This window comes from Solea solea, chromosome 4 (genome assembly GCF_958295425.1).
Source record: "Solea solea chromosome 4, fSolSol10.1, whole genome shotgun sequence".
In the NCBI taxonomy this organism is placed as follows: Eukaryota; Metazoa; Chordata; class Actinopteri; order Pleuronectiformes; family Soleidae; genus Solea; species Solea solea.
In genome coordinates, this window is record NC_081137.1 from 5,673,697 (window position 1) to 5,691,601 (window position 17,905).

A 17,905-nucleotide genomic window follows, 5' to 3' on the forward strand; every position below is an offset into this window, starting at 1 on the left:
GCAGCAAAGCTCAGCATGATGCCTTCAAAGACTGTAGGAAAACAAACACGCACGTTTAATGCTATTCAGTACATTCTCGACTGAGCTCTCACTCGTATATACAATCATGTTGAAATCAGTAAAAGAAATAATCTAAAATGAAATGAACCAAATCGAACAAAAGGTAAAATATTATATATCTAATATATATAATAACAGTACAGTAAATACAGTTCCTTTCTTGTGTTTTCAAAAATTCTTTATGCTAATTTTCGTCAAATATTTCTGTGTATTTTTTTTTAATTGTGTAAAGCTGGACTGGTATTTCATATTTACACAGTGTGGTAATGATGCTTTTACTTTCAGTGAGAAGAGCCAAAGAACCTCTTCTGGTCTGGATATGTGGTTTACGAGGAGCACTTGAATGCACCATCTGGTATTGGCAGCAGTATTTGAAGTTGCTCTCTCAGGAGTAAACACACTGAGACGGGGGAGAAGTTCAGAGGACTGCTGGACCACCCCCTAATGTTGGATCATAACATTTTTCCTCAGAAGAAAAGAAAATGTCCAACATTTAGGATTTTTTTTTTCTCCTTTCTACAACTTTACTGTAGATACTTTACAGTTGTGTGTATCTTCATCCTACTTAAGGTTTCTTTACTTCCACTGAGGAGGAGGAGGATTTGTTTCTTCTTCTTTTTCTTCTGCAGAGACATGCAGCAGGAGCTTTTGTTCAAAGTCCTGGTCATCGGAGACCTGGGGGTTGGAAAGACCTCCATCATCAAGCGCTACGTCCATCAGATCTTCTCCCAGCACTACAGAGCCACCATCGGCGTGGACTTTGCCCTGAAGGTGCTCCAGTGGGACAACAACACTGTGATCAGGCTGCAGCTGTGGGACATAGCAGGTGTGTGTGTGTGTACTTGGACTTGTTATCTCATTGGGACCCTTTCTGGCATAAACGCTGACCTCGTTAGGACCAGTAGTCCTCATGGAGACCAAAACCTGGTCCTAGTTCAGAGGAACTGTTTAAGGCTATTTAAATTAAGGTTAGATTAAGGTTAGGCTTTAATTGGTTATGTGTGTGTGTGTGTGTGTGTGTTCCCACTGGATGCCTGGGCCCCTCCCTGTCATTTGATGTCTTGTTGAGGAATGTCGAGCTTGTGCCTGGCTACGGTTCAAGTGACCCCACACTGGTAATATGATTCACATGATGGCAAAACTGTAGAAAAAACACACACACACATGTTCACACTAACACACACACACACAGGGTGGGAGTTTACCCACTCACTACAAAAATCTTCTTTATCTAATAAACCATGCTGTGAATGAGGTAATTTAATTTCATGGATGTGAAAGGTGCATGTGTGTGTGTGTGTGTGTGTGTTACCTCTTTAGGACTTTTTCTGGCATAAACGCTGACCTTGTCAGGACCAGGTTTTGGTTCCCATAAGACATAACCTACTTTTTTGTGTAAAGGTTAGGGACAACGCTTTGTTCAGGCTGTCAAAATGAATGTATACAATGTCGTGCAGGGCTCCTAGGGGCCACTGAGTGTCTAGTTTAGTCAGTATGGGGCCGGTCAAGTGAAAAAAAGTCCAACTTTTTGAAAAAGACGTTGAAATAATAATATTTATGATGATAATTCACACAATTTCAAAATAAAAGTCTTCATTTTGATATGGAATGATAAATAGTTCCCAATATTTTTTATGATGCAAAAACCACCGGGCCACATGAAATTGATTGGGGGCCGCGAGTTGTCGTGTCCTAAAAAGAATAGCTGCACAAACCTGTGTGTGTCTAATGAGTGTCTCTGCATCCCAGGACAGGAGCGATATGGGAACATGACTCGTGTCTATTACCGGGAGGCGGTGGGAGCTCTGGTGGTGTTTGACGTGACGAGGGCGTCCACGTTCGACGCCGTGCTGAAGTGGAAGGATGACCTGGACTCAAAGGTCAGATTCAACCCACCTGTGGTTTAAATCTGCTCTCAGAGCCGTCAGGTCTTTGCACTGTCAGTATTATTCTATTATAGATCTATCTATCAATCTGCAGCTCTGACAAACATTAGACTTGGACGAAGATATTATAAAATACATTTTTCAAGTTCAACTTTTGCCTGATAATAATGAAGATTTGTGCAGCTTCCATACGTAATATGTAAAACCCATCATGGATCTCGTCTTCATTCTGTCCTCAGGTGACTCTGAACTATGGGAAGCCGGTTCCGACTGTTCTCTTGGCCAACAAGTCGGACCAGCTGGGGTCACAGCAGCCCAAACTCGACTCCTTCTGCAGAGAGAACGGCTTTGTCGGATGGTTCGAGACCTCGGCGAAGGTACGAGTCACAGCAGGAAGGTTTGAAATTGTTGCCCTGGGCCATACCATTTGTATAAAGCTCTGAACATACTGATGGTGGCAGCAGTGGCTCATCAACTCCGGTGTGCCATGATGTAAAATCGCTGATTTTCTCTATGGACTTTAGTGAGGGAAGCAGGTGCAGATTTAAACAGGTGAGGCTATTGCTATACAGCTGAAATCAACCAGATACTGTTATCAGTGTGAGCATCTGTCCAGGTCCATGGTAAAGCACACAGCACTCTTTATCGTGTTTGGCATACAAACAAAGTTTCCCCAACCTAAACTAACTTGTTGTTGGATAATTAGATTGACATTTAGTCTCGTGGCTGTGATCAGCACAGAGATGGTGCAAGTTGCCCTATGAGCAGCAGGTGACGCCAGAGCAAATCACCGACTTTTTTCCCCCTCTCTAGGTTAACACTGTAAAAAATAATGTGGCCCTTTCCTGTGCACTAACCTCTGAGAGTAACAGCACATTATTGAGCAGCTTCAGCAGGCTGGTGTGATATTAGCGCTCTGCTCTTTCCTGTCATTCTTAGCCTGGCTAATGAGAAACACACCAAAGTGTGAGGTGGAGACATGACACAGGTCAGACAGAGTGTGTGTGTGTGTGTGTGTGTGTGTGTGTGTGTGTGTGTCACATCCTGGCCTCCTCAGAGTTTAGTGAGCAGTTCTGAAATCAAAAACGGAAGAAAAAAAAAAGACAATAATACATTTCTATTCTGAGAATATTCACATCAGCCTATTAGTGTTTAAATCTCATGTTGCCAGGCAACACTGGTGGTGCTATGACAAGCTTGGGGACCCAGAAAGTCTGTGTGATTACATAACTGTATACACGGCTGAAACCAACAAATGTTTAAATTTAAAATATTAAATATATAATATATATATTATTTATATATAATATAAATAATTCACATATATTTTAAATTAATTATATGCTCAATTAACTTCTTAGCTCTTTGATCCATACATTTACAAGTGAGAGCTGTTGCCAAGCAGAGCCAGACCAAGGCATTAGTGAACTAAGCAGCTGTTTGGGGTCCCCTGATCACTGGTGGCCTCCCATTATATGTAGAAAAAACACCCAAAACAATTAAAAACAGCAATTCAACGCTGACTTAATTATCTATGTTGACACTGTGCAGATACCAAAACTGGATTATTTCAGCAGCTTTTAAAAGATGGAGGGGGAAAGTACGTCCAGCAGATGGCAGCATTTCCTAAGGTGCAGGTGTTTTCCTGTGTTTTAGCATAATGTTTTTTTTACTGAATACAATGTCAGCTGCCATTTCCTTCATTTGTTCAATTAGGACGTGAAAGTTGACTAATTACAGGTGGAGCTGCTCCTACACAAAGCTACACTGATTTGCAGGGCACGGTGTACTTTCTGTGACTTGGTACATTCCACTCCTCTCCTCTCCTCTGTGTCGATCTATTTGGAATGTTCCACTTTGTCCAAAAAAAACTGTCTTAATGTAGTATGTGATCAAAAACCTTCCAAATATAAACAATCTAAAGTGTCAGAAAAGGTCAGAGTATAGTATGTCAACAAAAAATGTCTGCCATAATGTTTACAAAGAGGAGGACAAATGCCTGGTCCAGGGCTCTATTTATAGTAGTACTACTTTAGTATGTAAAGTAGGAGGTCCTACAACCTGTGCATTTCCTGGAGGAGGAGGAGCTATCCCTTTAACTTTTTAGTCACAGCATTCAAATCATGTTTAAGCAGCAGTTACTAAATTCCTGAACCCAAAACCTAATTTTAGTGAGTGGGAAATTGGGAAACCACACTGAGTGCTTTACTTTAAATATCCATTCATTCAACTTCTACTGCTTTTTCCTCCACATGGGGGCGCTGGTGCCAGTCTCAATGCCACTTTTGTAATTTCACTGCCCTTAAAGGTAAAAATCTAAAGAAAACAAAGACTAACACTGGTTTGGTGGGGGGGTGTCATATTTAATTCAGCTTAGGGCCTCAAAAGGCCTTGCGTCAGGCCCTGTTGCAGAGACAGCAAATAAAAAACTAATATTTGCCTTTTGCCCACCAACCAAAGCAAAGAAACATTGCTGATATAAAATGAATGTAAATATCAGTTAATTACCAATTTTTGTTGCAGTTGGTATTTGGATATAAACTATCATATTCAACTTCGCCTCACACGGAGCAATCCTGCAACTGTGCTTTAACAATTTCATCACTGAGTTCCTCTTTCCACTCGCAGGAAAACACAAACATCGAGGAGGCGGCACGCTGCCTCGTCGAGCACATCCTGAACAACGAGGAGAGCTCGGTGACGGAGCGAGACCCCGGCTCCCTCGTTCTGTCTGGATTTACCAACTCCACCAGTGATCACCTGAACTGCTCCTCGTGTGTGAAATAGAGACTCCCGACCAATCACAGACAACCAGGAAGTTAACAGCCATGAGGCCACAGACGTGTTTGCTTCAGGGACTGTTAAAAAAAGAAAAAAAAAGAAGCAATTACTGGAGCTACTGGGAAAGAAGAGGTTTTTATTCTTTATATTACATAAATTACAACACATATTGTTTGTTTATGTCATCATGTTCCAGCAAAGATGTCCCTCCCTACTGTAGAAAACAAAATAAACCATTTTAAAATGTTTTAGAATTCATTACAGCTTGCCGCAGGAAAGTTGGTGCATCATGTTGCGTTTAATATTCAGAGTTTGTGCAACGTTTCCCTCGCTTGCTTTGAACATCTCTGACTCTGTGACTTTGACATTTGGCTGAACTGACAGCTCTCACTGATTTAGGTTTTTTCTGAAGCTTACGTAACATGTGCAAGGGATAAAAAAGTGTGAACATAAAAAAAAACCGTCTTTCATATCATGTCTTCAGAATTAATGTTTCTATATAATCAGATATTGACACATTACCAACGCTGACTTTACAAAGTGCGTCACCATTTCTGTGAACCAGGCTGGGACTGGAACACTCACGCTCAGTGACAACATGCCTCCCAGCAGGGACAGAAGCAAGAACAGATGTTACTTACCTCATAAACTCCATGCCAGCTTAAGTCTACAGTATCCTATGATACGTTTTCACTGTTTTACTCACAGTTAGAGAGCACTTTTCTGTCTGGAAACTGAAGTTTGTCTGAAGCTCATTTTCCTGCACCAAAGTCCATTGAGAAAATGAGTGATTTTACCAAACGGAGACACTTTGGTGGCCGTAAGTGTGAGAAAATGCGACCAAAGCGAGATAGGGACACTGGGAGCAGTGACGACAGTTTTTAAACCATGTGGTGATGATTTTGATTTTTATAAACAACATAGTTTCAGTGCTAGAGAATGATTTAAGTGGATTCATTTAAAATTCACAGGACTGCAAGAGAACACGTCGTCTTTATTTGAGAACAGTGGGTTCACTGTTACTGTTACTGATACTCTCATTCAGAATTGTATGAATTACATTACATTTATCATTATTTATTTGGCAAATCCATCACACTGTTCTAATGTGATTTATATACACAGTAAACAGCAGTCTGGCAGCTTTAAAGTAATACATTTAAGTCTTTATATTTACCGGTTTTATTAGTTAGGTTTAACACAAATACCAATTGTCCTTTTTAGTCCCTTTTCCAACTATGGTCCCAGTTCGCCTCGCCTGGTACTATGCTAGTTGAAACACAACTTTTAAATTTAATTTCTTTCATTATAGCCTACTGGGATTACAGCATGTGTTAAGAAGTCTTCACCTTTTGCATATTATTTTATAGATTCATTTTATGTAAAATGTCCATACGATGGAAAAAGAAAAGTGCCATTTCTGTCCATCAATCATCCACACAGCTCCACTTCACCGTGGATTATTGTTGGTCCTCATTGTGCTGCTCTGGAAACTGATTGTGTTAATATCAAGACATCTGTATGAAGCGACAGACGGAGTGAAATATCAAGACTCTGAGACAAAAGGAGAGAAAATGACTGCAAAGAGACAAAATGTCCCCCGAAGTGAATGAGGACGCTCACAAGCGGAGGCAACCGTCGTCTCTTTGAAGTCGTCCTCTTGACACATTCTTTCCACTGATTTCTTCCCGCCCTCTCTGAATCGGTGCCCCAGTTTACAAATGTTATCCTCCCTTCGCGCTTTGAATTATTTGGTTTGCGCCTTAATCCTGGAGACAAGGTTGAACCGGTTGCAGCGGGAAGTGAGCAAAAACGTGCGTCGACGCCGCGTGGACTTGTTTCAGGCGCCGTCTGTCATTACAAACGTCATGCTGTCCATCACAGCTGTATATTTCACGAGTGAGGAGGAACCCTTTAATGTAACATTAATACACAGCATCGTGTGTGTGTGTGTGTGTGTGAGTAACTGATCTGGTCTCGACATGATCTGTGCTTTCACACAGTCATAAACTCCTGCAAGAGCACGAGACAAACACAACAAACCGTTGTGGAGATAATTTGAGGAGAAGCCATTTCGCTGATATGTCCATTAAATGAACTATGTAATTAGTTGATAAAGGCTAAAGGCTATTAGCAAATTGAGAAAATCTTTAAGTGTCGCTGCAGTGTACAAAGCCTGTGGTGCTTATTTGTCTTCTCATGACAAAGCATAATACATGTTTTCTCGCGTACAGTATATGAGTGCGTTTCACCACTAATGTTCTCAGAACGTTAAATATTACACTCCACATGAGTCATTTACAGAGTCTGTGGATCGACAGATCTTGAAGATTCTTTCTGGGTCACAAAAATAAATAATTCTTTTCCCGCAGCATAACATGCATAAAATGAAGTTGTCCACACACAGAAAAACAAGCACAGCAACATAGAATATTAAAACAATATAAACAGCAACAACATCCTTTTTCAAAAGGCATTTCAAATCATGACTGATGTTTTATTTATAACTGTTCTTTTTCATCATCGTCTCTTTGAAAAGACGTCCTCATCTGAAGAATGAATTTTTCTAATTGCAGAAATTTTGATATTTGATTCAAAAACATGCAGGTGATTCATTTTTTCCCCCCAAAAGAAAAACAAATCGTAGTTATTATGGCTACATGAAAATGAAAAAGAGTTCAGGATAAAGAGTTAACGATAATTCACCACACTGCTTCAGATTGGAAGAAGGAACATTTATATGTTTTGGTAAAAAATAGTTTAGTATGTCGTCCAAAATGAGACAAAAAAGTTATAGTTTACTATGTTGTCCAAAATGAGACAAAAAAGTCATAGTTTAGTGTCGTCCAAAATGAGACAAAAAAGTCATAGTTTAGTATGTCGTCCAAAATGAGACAAAAAAGTCATAGTTTAGTGTCGTCCAAAATGAGACAAAAAGTCATAGTTTAGTATGTCGTCCAAAATGAGACAAAAAAGTCATAGTTTAGTGTCGTCCAAAATGAGACAAAAAAGTCATAGTTTAGTATGTCGTCCAAAATTAGACAAAAAAGTCATAGTTTAGTGTGTCGTCCAAAATGAGACAAAAAAGTCATAGTTTAGTATGTCATCCAAAATGAGACAAAAAAGTCATAGTTTAGTATGTCGTCCAAAAAGTCACTAAAAAGTCATAGTTTAGTATGTTGTCCAAAATGAGACTAAAAAGTCATAGTTTACTATGTTGTCCAAAATGAGACTAAAAAGTCATAGTTTACTATGTTGTCCAAAATGAGACTAAAAAGTCATAGTTTACTATGTTGTCCAAAATGAGACTAAAAAGTCATAGTTTACTATGTTGTCCAAAATGAGACAAAAAAGTCATAGTTTAGTATGTCGTCCAAAAAGTCACTAAAAAGTCATAGTTTAGTATGTCGTCCAAAAAGTCACTTAAAAGTCATAGTTTAGTATGTCGTCCAAAAAGTCACTTAAAAGTCATAGTTTAGTATGTCGTCCAAAAAGTCACTAAAAAGTCATAGTTTAGTATGTCGTCCAAAAAGTCACTTAAAAGTCATAGTTTAGTATGTCGTCCAAAAAGTCACTAAAAAGTCATAGTTTAGTATGTCGTCCAAAAAGTCACTTAAAAGTCATAGTTTAGTATGTCGTCCAAAAAGTCACTTAAAAGTCATAGTTTAGTATGTCGTCCAAAATGTCACTAAAAAGTCATAGTTTAGTATGTCGTCCAAAAAGTCACTTAAAAGTCATAGTTTAGTATGTCGTCCAAAAAGTCACTAAAAAGTCATAGTTTAGTATGTCGTCCAAAAAGTCACTTAAAAGTCATAGTTTAGTATGTCGTCCAAAAAGTCACTTAAAAGTCATAGTTTAGTATGTCGTCCAAAAAGTCACAGTTTACTATGTCGTCCAAAATGAGACAAAAAAGTCATAGTTTACTATGTTCTGTTTTTGGTCTAAAGTTTTAAAAGTGTGTAAACTTCACTTCATTGTAAGATAAGAACTACTAATAAGAATACTTGTCTTCTTGCTTCTACTCTGAATTCCTTAGTTTCTCATCTTGGCCAGAGTTTTAAAAAAAATTAACCGTTGAATTACGAGGACAAACTGTTTGATCCTTCATCAGTTCACTTATTTCATGTGATCCTCTGTCCCTGTCAGGAGTATCACCAGCGCTGAAGATGGTCCAGGGAGCAACGACGTCGCATCACGACCTGAAACATTGTGGGTTCAAATCCCACTGGAGGTATGTGTCTACGCATATATGTGTGTGTGTCTGTCTGGGTGTTACAAAAACAACAAAACCAATCCAAAAACTGTCAAAAGCAAACAAAACATCACAACTTCCAAAAACCAAACTCAAACTCTGCGTCGCGTGCGTTCGTTCGGCTGCGTCATTTCAACTTCATCATCAACGACTCGGCGATAATGGGAGGAAAGAGCTCACCTTGAAAGGCTTGAAAAAGCCTCAAAGGTGCTAGCTGGCATTTTTTTTGTTGACTTAATATTTTATATAATATAAACAAATTTGAACTTTGACATTTAAACCAAAATACCAAAAACTGAGACCAAAAAGTCCTATTCATGGTTAATATTCAATGGAATTGTTTTTTTAATCATCATAAAAGTACTTAATGTTGTCATTATTTTCTTGGACAATAATATATACAATCCCAGAATTCTGTGTATTTTACAACAATTTTGATTAGCATACAGTATATCGTGGAAAATCAAGCAAAAAGCGTCCAAGAAAACAACATGATTCCTGCAACAACACATATTAACTAATAGCCATGGTCAATTAAATAAACCATTAAATTGATAACTTTAACCTTTAATTACGTCATTATACTTTTCAGCTTACTGTATTCACTATCAGTTGGTTTTGCCACTTATTTATTAATAGTTCGAATTACATAGATGTATTCGTTATGGAGTGTTTCACATAGACACACATACAGTTCCCTTGAAGTGCAAATCACCACAATTGAAAACACAACGAGGAAAAGTGGACTCCTCCTTGCTTAGTGCGGTCCGCGCCCTCCCCTCTCGATAAATCTAATTGGAATCATCCACTTCCTGTTTGCCACTCGGACCTCCCACGCACGCGGAGCCAGCAGGAGCAGGAGCAGCGGGGACTAACGTATGGTAAGTGCTGTTTAAAAAATGATCCACACATTTCTTAGACTTTCTGTTGACGCTCTGTTCACACTTGTTGTTAACATCCGACCTGAGTGATCCGATCACAGGTGTCAGTCGCAGATTACACCTGCGACTGACAATGTGACGTCACTGCTCCACAGCAAACACACGATCACCGTCTAACCATGTACGTGTGGTCAATGCGATAGTATGTCGTTAAAACTGTCCTAATATGAACTTTTCGAGTATAGAATGTCATCAAAAACGTTAAAGTATAAATAATCCACATATGTCATCAAAAAACTGTCCAAAATGTCAAAGAATGTCCTCAACAATAAATGTCAATATGCCATTGAAGCTGTTAAGAATGAGTATCTAGTCTGTCCAGTAGGGGGCAGGTTAAGTAAAAAAAAACCTGTTAAGGAGCAGTGGTTTAGTAGAATTTCAAAATAAAAGTGTCCTTGTTGATATGGACCAATATATAGTAAACAATAAAAAGGTTTTAATGTATTTTACGCTCATTTTTTCACTCATTTACTGCAATGACCACATTTTAACACTTTAAACTGGATACTACTTTGTCTCATCATGTCCCCTAACTGAAGACCTCCAAACAGCTGCAGTTAAAGGCACAGTTCATGTGTTTTGAAGCATTGTTAAATGAGGACATTATCATCAGAATTTAGGGCAATAAGAAAAAAAAAACAAGCGATGACTTTACAGTGAAGAGTAAAAAGACACATGACACACAACTGACAATGGCAGCAAACTTTGTCTGTAACTGAAACGTTTGCAGACATTAATCAGTTGACAGTTGACTGTCACTTAATACACCAGAATCCTCTGTTAAATATTGAGATTTTTAAATGTTTAATGTTTTCAGGATTTTTAAAGTCTTTGTAACTGATCTACAGCTTTGTTTGGACCAGGACCATGAGCCAGCAGGAGCAGGAGGATCTGGAGGAGGACCTGGAGGAGGACCTGGAGGAGGCCCTGGAGGAGGACCTGGAGGAGGACCTGGAGGAGGACGAGGAGCAGCGCGGACAAACGTGTAGTAACTGCTGCTTAAAAATGATCCACACATTTCTTAGACGTTCTGTTGACGCTCTGTTCACACTTGCTGTTAACATCCCACCTGAGTGATCCGATCACAGGTGTTCAGATTACACCTGCTGCTGCTAATGTGACGTCACTGCTCCATATGTAAATACACACAAACCAAAAATGATTTAGTTTTAATTATTTCTTTGTTATAAAGAACAAAGAAACCGGGGAAAAAAACCAATCGATTATTAAAGTACTTTATTTAGTAATCGTTTAATAATGCAGTAATCATTGCATCCCTACTTGTTATATATATATATATATATATATATATATATATATATATATATATATATTTATATATATATATTTAAAATCATCAGAGACCCCATGATACAAGTAATCAAGATATTTGGCAAATCACATGAAATGTTCATTTATTTATTTATTTCTTTAATGCTAATCCACAAAAATGTTTGACGTTTATTTGTAACATCAGTTCAAAAAATATACGCTAAAAAAATTAATAACAATCTGTCCTTGGGGCTCATTTACATCTGTGGTCATGTGCTATCCCATTACAATCCCATCACGGAAAATATGCATTTTTAGGGATGATTGGACTTTTTGACCATATCCAATATGCCCATATATCACAGTGCTGGGGCCCATATCAATACCAATATATATGTCTTTCCTTTTGCACAACTGCAGAGGTCATTAAGTCTCTTCTCTAGTCAAAATAACAGACTATGTTTCATACTTATGTCGCAGCACATGTGGATATGAAATATCTTTATTGTGCAAAATAAATAAGCAGAAAAAATAGCTGTAGGGGGCGCGAGCATACAAGTCAAGGAGGTAGAAACTTTTTCAGTCTACTATTGTGGTCATTAGTCATATCGCCACATCTCGCCGTCTTTGCCCACATCCCATAAAACCTTTCAAAGCCAATATCTGCCCATACCGATAATATCGTCATATCCCCACACATTTTCATGTCGGGTGTAAACTAACAACATCTTTTGCTCTCAACAAACTAGGGCTGAAACTCAAACTTCTTTTTTAAAGACTTAAATTAACCTTAATGATTTTACAGCTTCTTAAATGGCAACATGTTCTGCTTTCTTTGCTCCATAGAACAAAAAAATCATTCAAATGCAATCATTTTTGCTTTCTGGACAAAACAACACATTTGACAACATCATCATTTCCACCTTTGAAAAACCCTCATCAACATTTTAGCTCATTTTATGGACCAAACCATCACTCTTTCACCCGTCATTTCATCACCTCACACGGACGATGTTAACAGCACTTGTCAACAGAGCCTCTGTTTAATGTGTGCACGTCATTTTTACATTGTTAACAGGTGAAAACTATGGAGGACACAAAATGACAACATTCAGTCAATAAATACACCATTAAATAATGACTCAAATGTGCCATTCATTCATATTGAAATTAAATACATACATGTCTTATTAAATGTGACATTCATTAATTAAAAAAACAATTCATTTGATGTAAAAAAAAAACAGAAAAAACATATAGAATTACTTGAATGACTATTTAATGAATCATTTCATGGTCCTGTGTTGCAGTGCATCATCAATTGATTTGAGGCTGAAGGGTGACTTTGACACATCAAATCAATTCATCATGCACTGCAACACAGGACCATGGAATCATTCATCAAATAGTCAATTAACTCTATATGTGTGTTAGTTTGTTTTACATCAAATACATTTTTTTATTTAATGCCACATTTAATTAGACATTTATGTATTTAATTCCAATGTGAATGAATGTGAGACACATTTGAGTCATTATTTAATGGTGTATTTATTGACTGAATTTTGCCACTTGCACTCCTCCATAGTTTTCACCTGTTAACAATGTAAAACTGATGTGCACACATTAATGACACAGAAGTCTAATTGATGTGCTGATCATTTTTAAGCATCAGTTACTGGACACCGGTACCCCGACTGTGTGGTCAACAGTCCAGAGAGTGGACCCCTGTCATTTTGTTTTTGTGATTTTATGGGATTTCTTGGGAATTTTCTGGGGAAAAAATGTGAAATAAAATGGCATAACCCCCTGTTGTTACCAGTGTGGGGAGCCGGGGGAGCACAGCCCAGCCCCGGCCCCAGTTTGGCCCCGGCGCCGGGGCCAAGTGTTCGGAGCATGCTGGATTTGAACCAGCCACAGCCGGACTGGCACAACCTCCTCGCGGTTGCGAACCAACCCACCACGCCACGAACCCTTTGGAGTTTTGGGATGGAGCTCCGGGCGTTTTTCACTCTTCACTTTGGCTGTGGAATCTTAAACCTTGAAGAATAAAGGAATTGAACCGTCAACGTCAGGACTGAAAGGCAGCTCTCTAACCAGCTGAGCTAACTGTCCACATGCTCCCTCAGGTTTTCTCAGACCTATTCTCTCTCTGTGTTGAATATTGTGCTTAAAAAGTTGCTTCATCTAAGATTTGAACTTCTGACCTCAGGAACTCAAGTCTCAGACTAAACCATGTGAGCTATTTGTCCTCGTGTAGATTCTCTGTAACGTTGGACGTCTTTCAATAACAGATGACCCAAAAACGCCAAAAAAACGTCACACTGATGAAGTATTTAAGAATGTCTGTGCGGGATGTTGGGCTACACGGCTGGTGTAGTGGTTAGCACTCTTGCCTTTGAAACAAGAAGACCTGGGTTCGAGACCCAGTTGGAACGTGGATCTTGGTGCATGGAGTTTTTCATGTTCTCCCTGTGTGTGCGTGGCTTTTCTCCGGGTTCTCTGGCTTCCTCCCATAGTCCATCAATCATCTACCGCTTTGTCTTCCACTGGAGGGTCGCGGGGGGTCCTGTGCCAAGCTCTGTACTGTTCGCCAGTCAATTCAAAACATGCAACACACTGATGAGGTAAATTGCCACTTAAACATTGGCTTCATGTAAGATTCGAACCCCTGACCATAAGATCAGCAGTCCATGACTGAACAATGTGAGCTATTTGTCTTTGCATGATCCTTCATTCAATTTGGAAGTCTTTCAATAATAGATTACTCATGACTTTGCAGACCTCGGACTGATGAGATATTTAAGGATGTCTGCCCTACATCCTCAGCAACATGCTTGGTGTAGTTGTTATCGCTGTTGCCTTCGAAACAAGAAGACCTGGTGACAACTGGTTCGAGACCCAGTTGGATCAAGGATCTTTCTGCATGGAGTTTTTCATGTTCTCCCTGTGTGAGCGTGGCTTTTCTCGGGGTTCTCTGGCTTCCTCCCATAGTGCATCTATCATCTGCCGCTTTGTCTTCCACTGGAGGGTCGCGGGGGTGCTGTGCCAAGCTCAGCTGTCATAGGGTGATGGGTGAGGTTCACCCTGTACTGTTCGCCTGTCAATTCAAAACATGCATTACACTGATGAGGTAAATTGCCACTTAAACATTGACTTCATGCAAGATTCGAACCCCTGACCATAAGATCGCCAGTCCATGTCTGAACCATGTGAGCTATTTGTCTTTGCATGCTTTTTCAATCAATTTGGAAGTTCTTCAATAATAGAACCCATGACTTCAAAAAAACCTCAGACTGATGAAATATTTAAGAACGTCTGTGCCCCAAGACGGACAACATGGTTGGTGTAGTGGTTAGTGTTCTTGACTTTGAAGTGAGAGGATCTGGGTTTGAGACCCACTTGGAGCAAGAGTATTTGTGCATGGAGTTTTAGAGACAAACAACCTTTCAACATATTCACTCTCAAACCTTTACAACTCTTTCAATAGCAGATTACCCATGACTTCACAGACCTCAGCTTCAGTTGGTCAATTTAGAGTGACCAATTAACCTAATCCCCATATTGCATGTTCTTGGACTGTGGAAAGAAGCCGGAGAACCCGGAGAAAAGCCACGCACAAAGATTCTTGTTCCAAGTGGGGCTCAAACTCAGATCCTCTGGCTTCAAAGTCAAGAACACTAACCACTAAACAATCCAAGACGCCCTTCTTGCAGGACAGACGTTCTAATATATTTCATCAGTCTGTCGTTTTTATGAAGTCATGGGTTCTATTATTGAAAGACTTCCAAATTGAATGGAAACTCTAGCAAAGACAAATAGCTCACATGGTTCAGTCATGGACTGGCGATCTTATGGTCAGGGGTACGAATCTTACATGAAGTCAATGTTTAAGTTGCAATTTACCTCATCAGTGTATTGCATGTTTTGAATTGACTGGCGAACAGTACAGGGTGGACCCCGGCCATCACGCTATGACAGCTGAGCTTGGCACAGGACCCCCCGCGACCCTCCAGTGGAAGACAAAGCGGTAGATGATTGATGGACTGTGGGAGGAAGCCAGAGAACCCGGAGAAAAGCCACGCACACACGGGGAGAACATGAAAAACTCCATGCACCAAGATCCACGTTCCAACTGGGTCTCGAACCCAGGTCTTCTTGTTTCAAAGGCAAGAGTGCTAACCACTACACCAGCCGTGTAGCCCAACATCCCGCACAGACATTCTTAAATACTTCATCAGTGTGACGTTTTTTTGGCGTTTTTGGGTCATCTGTTATTGAAAGACGTCAAACGTTACAGAGAATCTACACGAGGACAAATAGCTCACATGGTTTAGTCTGAGACTTGAGTTCCTGAGGTCAGAAGTTCAAATCTTAGATGAAGCAACTTTTTAAGCACAATATTCAACACAGAGAGAGAATAGGTCTGAGAAAACCTGAGGGAGAATGTGGACAGTTAGCTCAGCTGGTTAGAGAGCTGCCTTTCAGTCCTGACGTTGACGGTTCAATTCCTTTATTCTTCAAGGTTTAAGATTCCACAGCCAAAGTGAAGAGTGAAAAACGCCCGGAGCTCCATCCCAAACCTCCAAAGGGTTCGTGGCGTGGTGGGTTGGTTCGCAACCGCGAGGAGGTTGTGCCAGTCCGGCTGTGGCTGGTTCAAATCCAGCATGCTCCGAACACTTGGCCCCGGCGCCGGGGCCAAACTGGGGCCGGGGCTGGGCTGTGCTCCCCCGGCTCCCCACACTGATAACAACAGGGGGTTATACCATTTCATTTCACATTTTTGGCCAACGAAATTCCCCCAAAAAGCCATAGAAACACAAAAAAATTTGACAGGGGTCCACTCTCTGGACTGTTGACCACACAGTCGGGGTACCGGTGTCCAGTAACTGATGCTTAAAAATGATCAGCACATCAATTAGACTTCTGTGTCATTAATGTGTGCACATCAGTTTTACATTGTTAACAGGTGAAAACTATGGAGGAGTGCAAGTGGCAAAATTCAGTCAATAAATACACCATTAAATAATGACTCAAATGTGTCTCACATTCATTCACATTGGAATTATATACATAAATGTCTTATTAAATGTGGCATTAATTCATTAAAAAAATTATTTGATGTAAAACAAACAAACACACATATAGAGTTAATTGACTATTTGATGAATGATTCCATGGTCCTGTGTTGCAGTGCATGATGAATTGATTTGATGTGTCAAAGTCACCCTTCAGCCTCAAATCAATTGATGATGCACTGCAACACATGACCATGAAATCATTCATTAAATAGTCATTCAAGTAATTCTATATGTTTTTCTGTTTTTTTTTTTACATCAAATGAATTGTTTTTTTAATTAATGAATGTCACATTTAATAAGACATGTATGTATTTAATTTCAATATGAATGAATGGCACATTTAATAAGACATGTATGTATTTAATTTCATTATGAATGAATGGCACATTTGAGTCATTATTTAATGGTGTATTTATTGATTGAATGTTGTCATTTTGTGTCCTCCATAGTTTTCACCTGTTAACAATGTAAAAATAACGTGCACACATTAAACAGAGGCTCTGTTGACAAGTGCTGTTAACATCGTCCGTGTGAGGTGATGAAATGACGGGTGAAAAAGTGATGGTTTGGTCCATAAAATGAGCTAAAATGTTGATGAGGGTTTTTCAAAGGTGGAAATGATGATGTTGTCAAATGTGTTGTTTTGTCCACAAAGCAAAAATGATTGTGTTTGAATGATTTCTTTGTTCTATGGAGCAAAGAAAGCAGAACAATGTATCCATTTAAGAAGCTTTAAAATCATAAAGCTTAATTTAAGTCTTTAAAAAAGAAGTTTGAGTTTCAGCCCTAGTTTGTTGAGAGCAAAAGATGTTGTTAGTTTACACCCGACATGAAAATGTGTGGGGATATGACGATATTATCGGTATGGGCAGATATTGGCTTTGAAAAGTTTTATGGGATGTGGGCAAAGACGGCGAGATGTGCCGATATGACTAATGACTACAATAGTAGACTGAAAAAGTTTCTACCTCCTTGACTTGTATGCTCGCGCCCCCTACAGCTATTTTTTCTGCTTATTTATTTGCACAATAAAGATATTTCATATCCACATGTGCTGCGACATAAGTATGAAACATAGTCTGTTATTTTGACTAGAGAAGAGACTTAATGACCTCTGCAGTTGTGCAAAAGGAAAGACATATATATTGGTATTGATATGGGCCCCAGCACTGTGATATATGGGCATATTGGATATGGTCAAAAAGTCCAATCATCCCTAAAAATGCATATTTTCCGTGATGGGATTGTAATGGGATAGCACATGACCACAGGTGTAAATGAGCCTCAAGGACAGGTTGTTATTAATTTTTTTTAGTGTATATTTTTTGAACTGATGTTACAAATAAACGTCAAACTTTTTTGTGGAATAGCATTAAATAAACAAATAAACAAACAAACAAATAAATAAATAAATAAATGAACATTTCATGTGATTTCGCAAATATCTTGATTACTTGTATCATGGGGTCTCTGATGATTTTAAATGTATATATATATACATATATATATATATATATATAAAACAAGTAGGGATGCAACGATTACTAAATTAATTATCAAGTACTTTAATAATCGATTGTTTTTTTCCTGGTTTCTTTGTTCTTTATAACAAAGAAATAATTAAAACTAAAT

General features: G+C 39.0%; 1 protein-coding gene across 1 annotated transcript; it reads left to right on the forward strand.

Annotated features, from left to right (window-relative positions):
* Positions 1 to 595: 595 nt before the first annotated feature.
* Positions 596 to 4,985, forward strand: rab38c (RAB38c, member of RAS oncogene family). The gene is made up of 4 exons (XM_058627609.1): positions 596 to 886; positions 1,810 to 1,940; positions 2,186 to 2,323; positions 4,575 to 4,985. Exons 1-4 carry the CDS (start codon positions 694 to 696, stop codon positions 4,731 to 4,733), a joined length of 621 nt encoding a protein of 206 aa, XP_058483592.1. The 5' UTR covers positions 596 to 693; the 3' UTR covers positions 4,734 to 4,985.
* Positions 4,986 to 17,905: the final 12,920 nt, after the last annotated feature.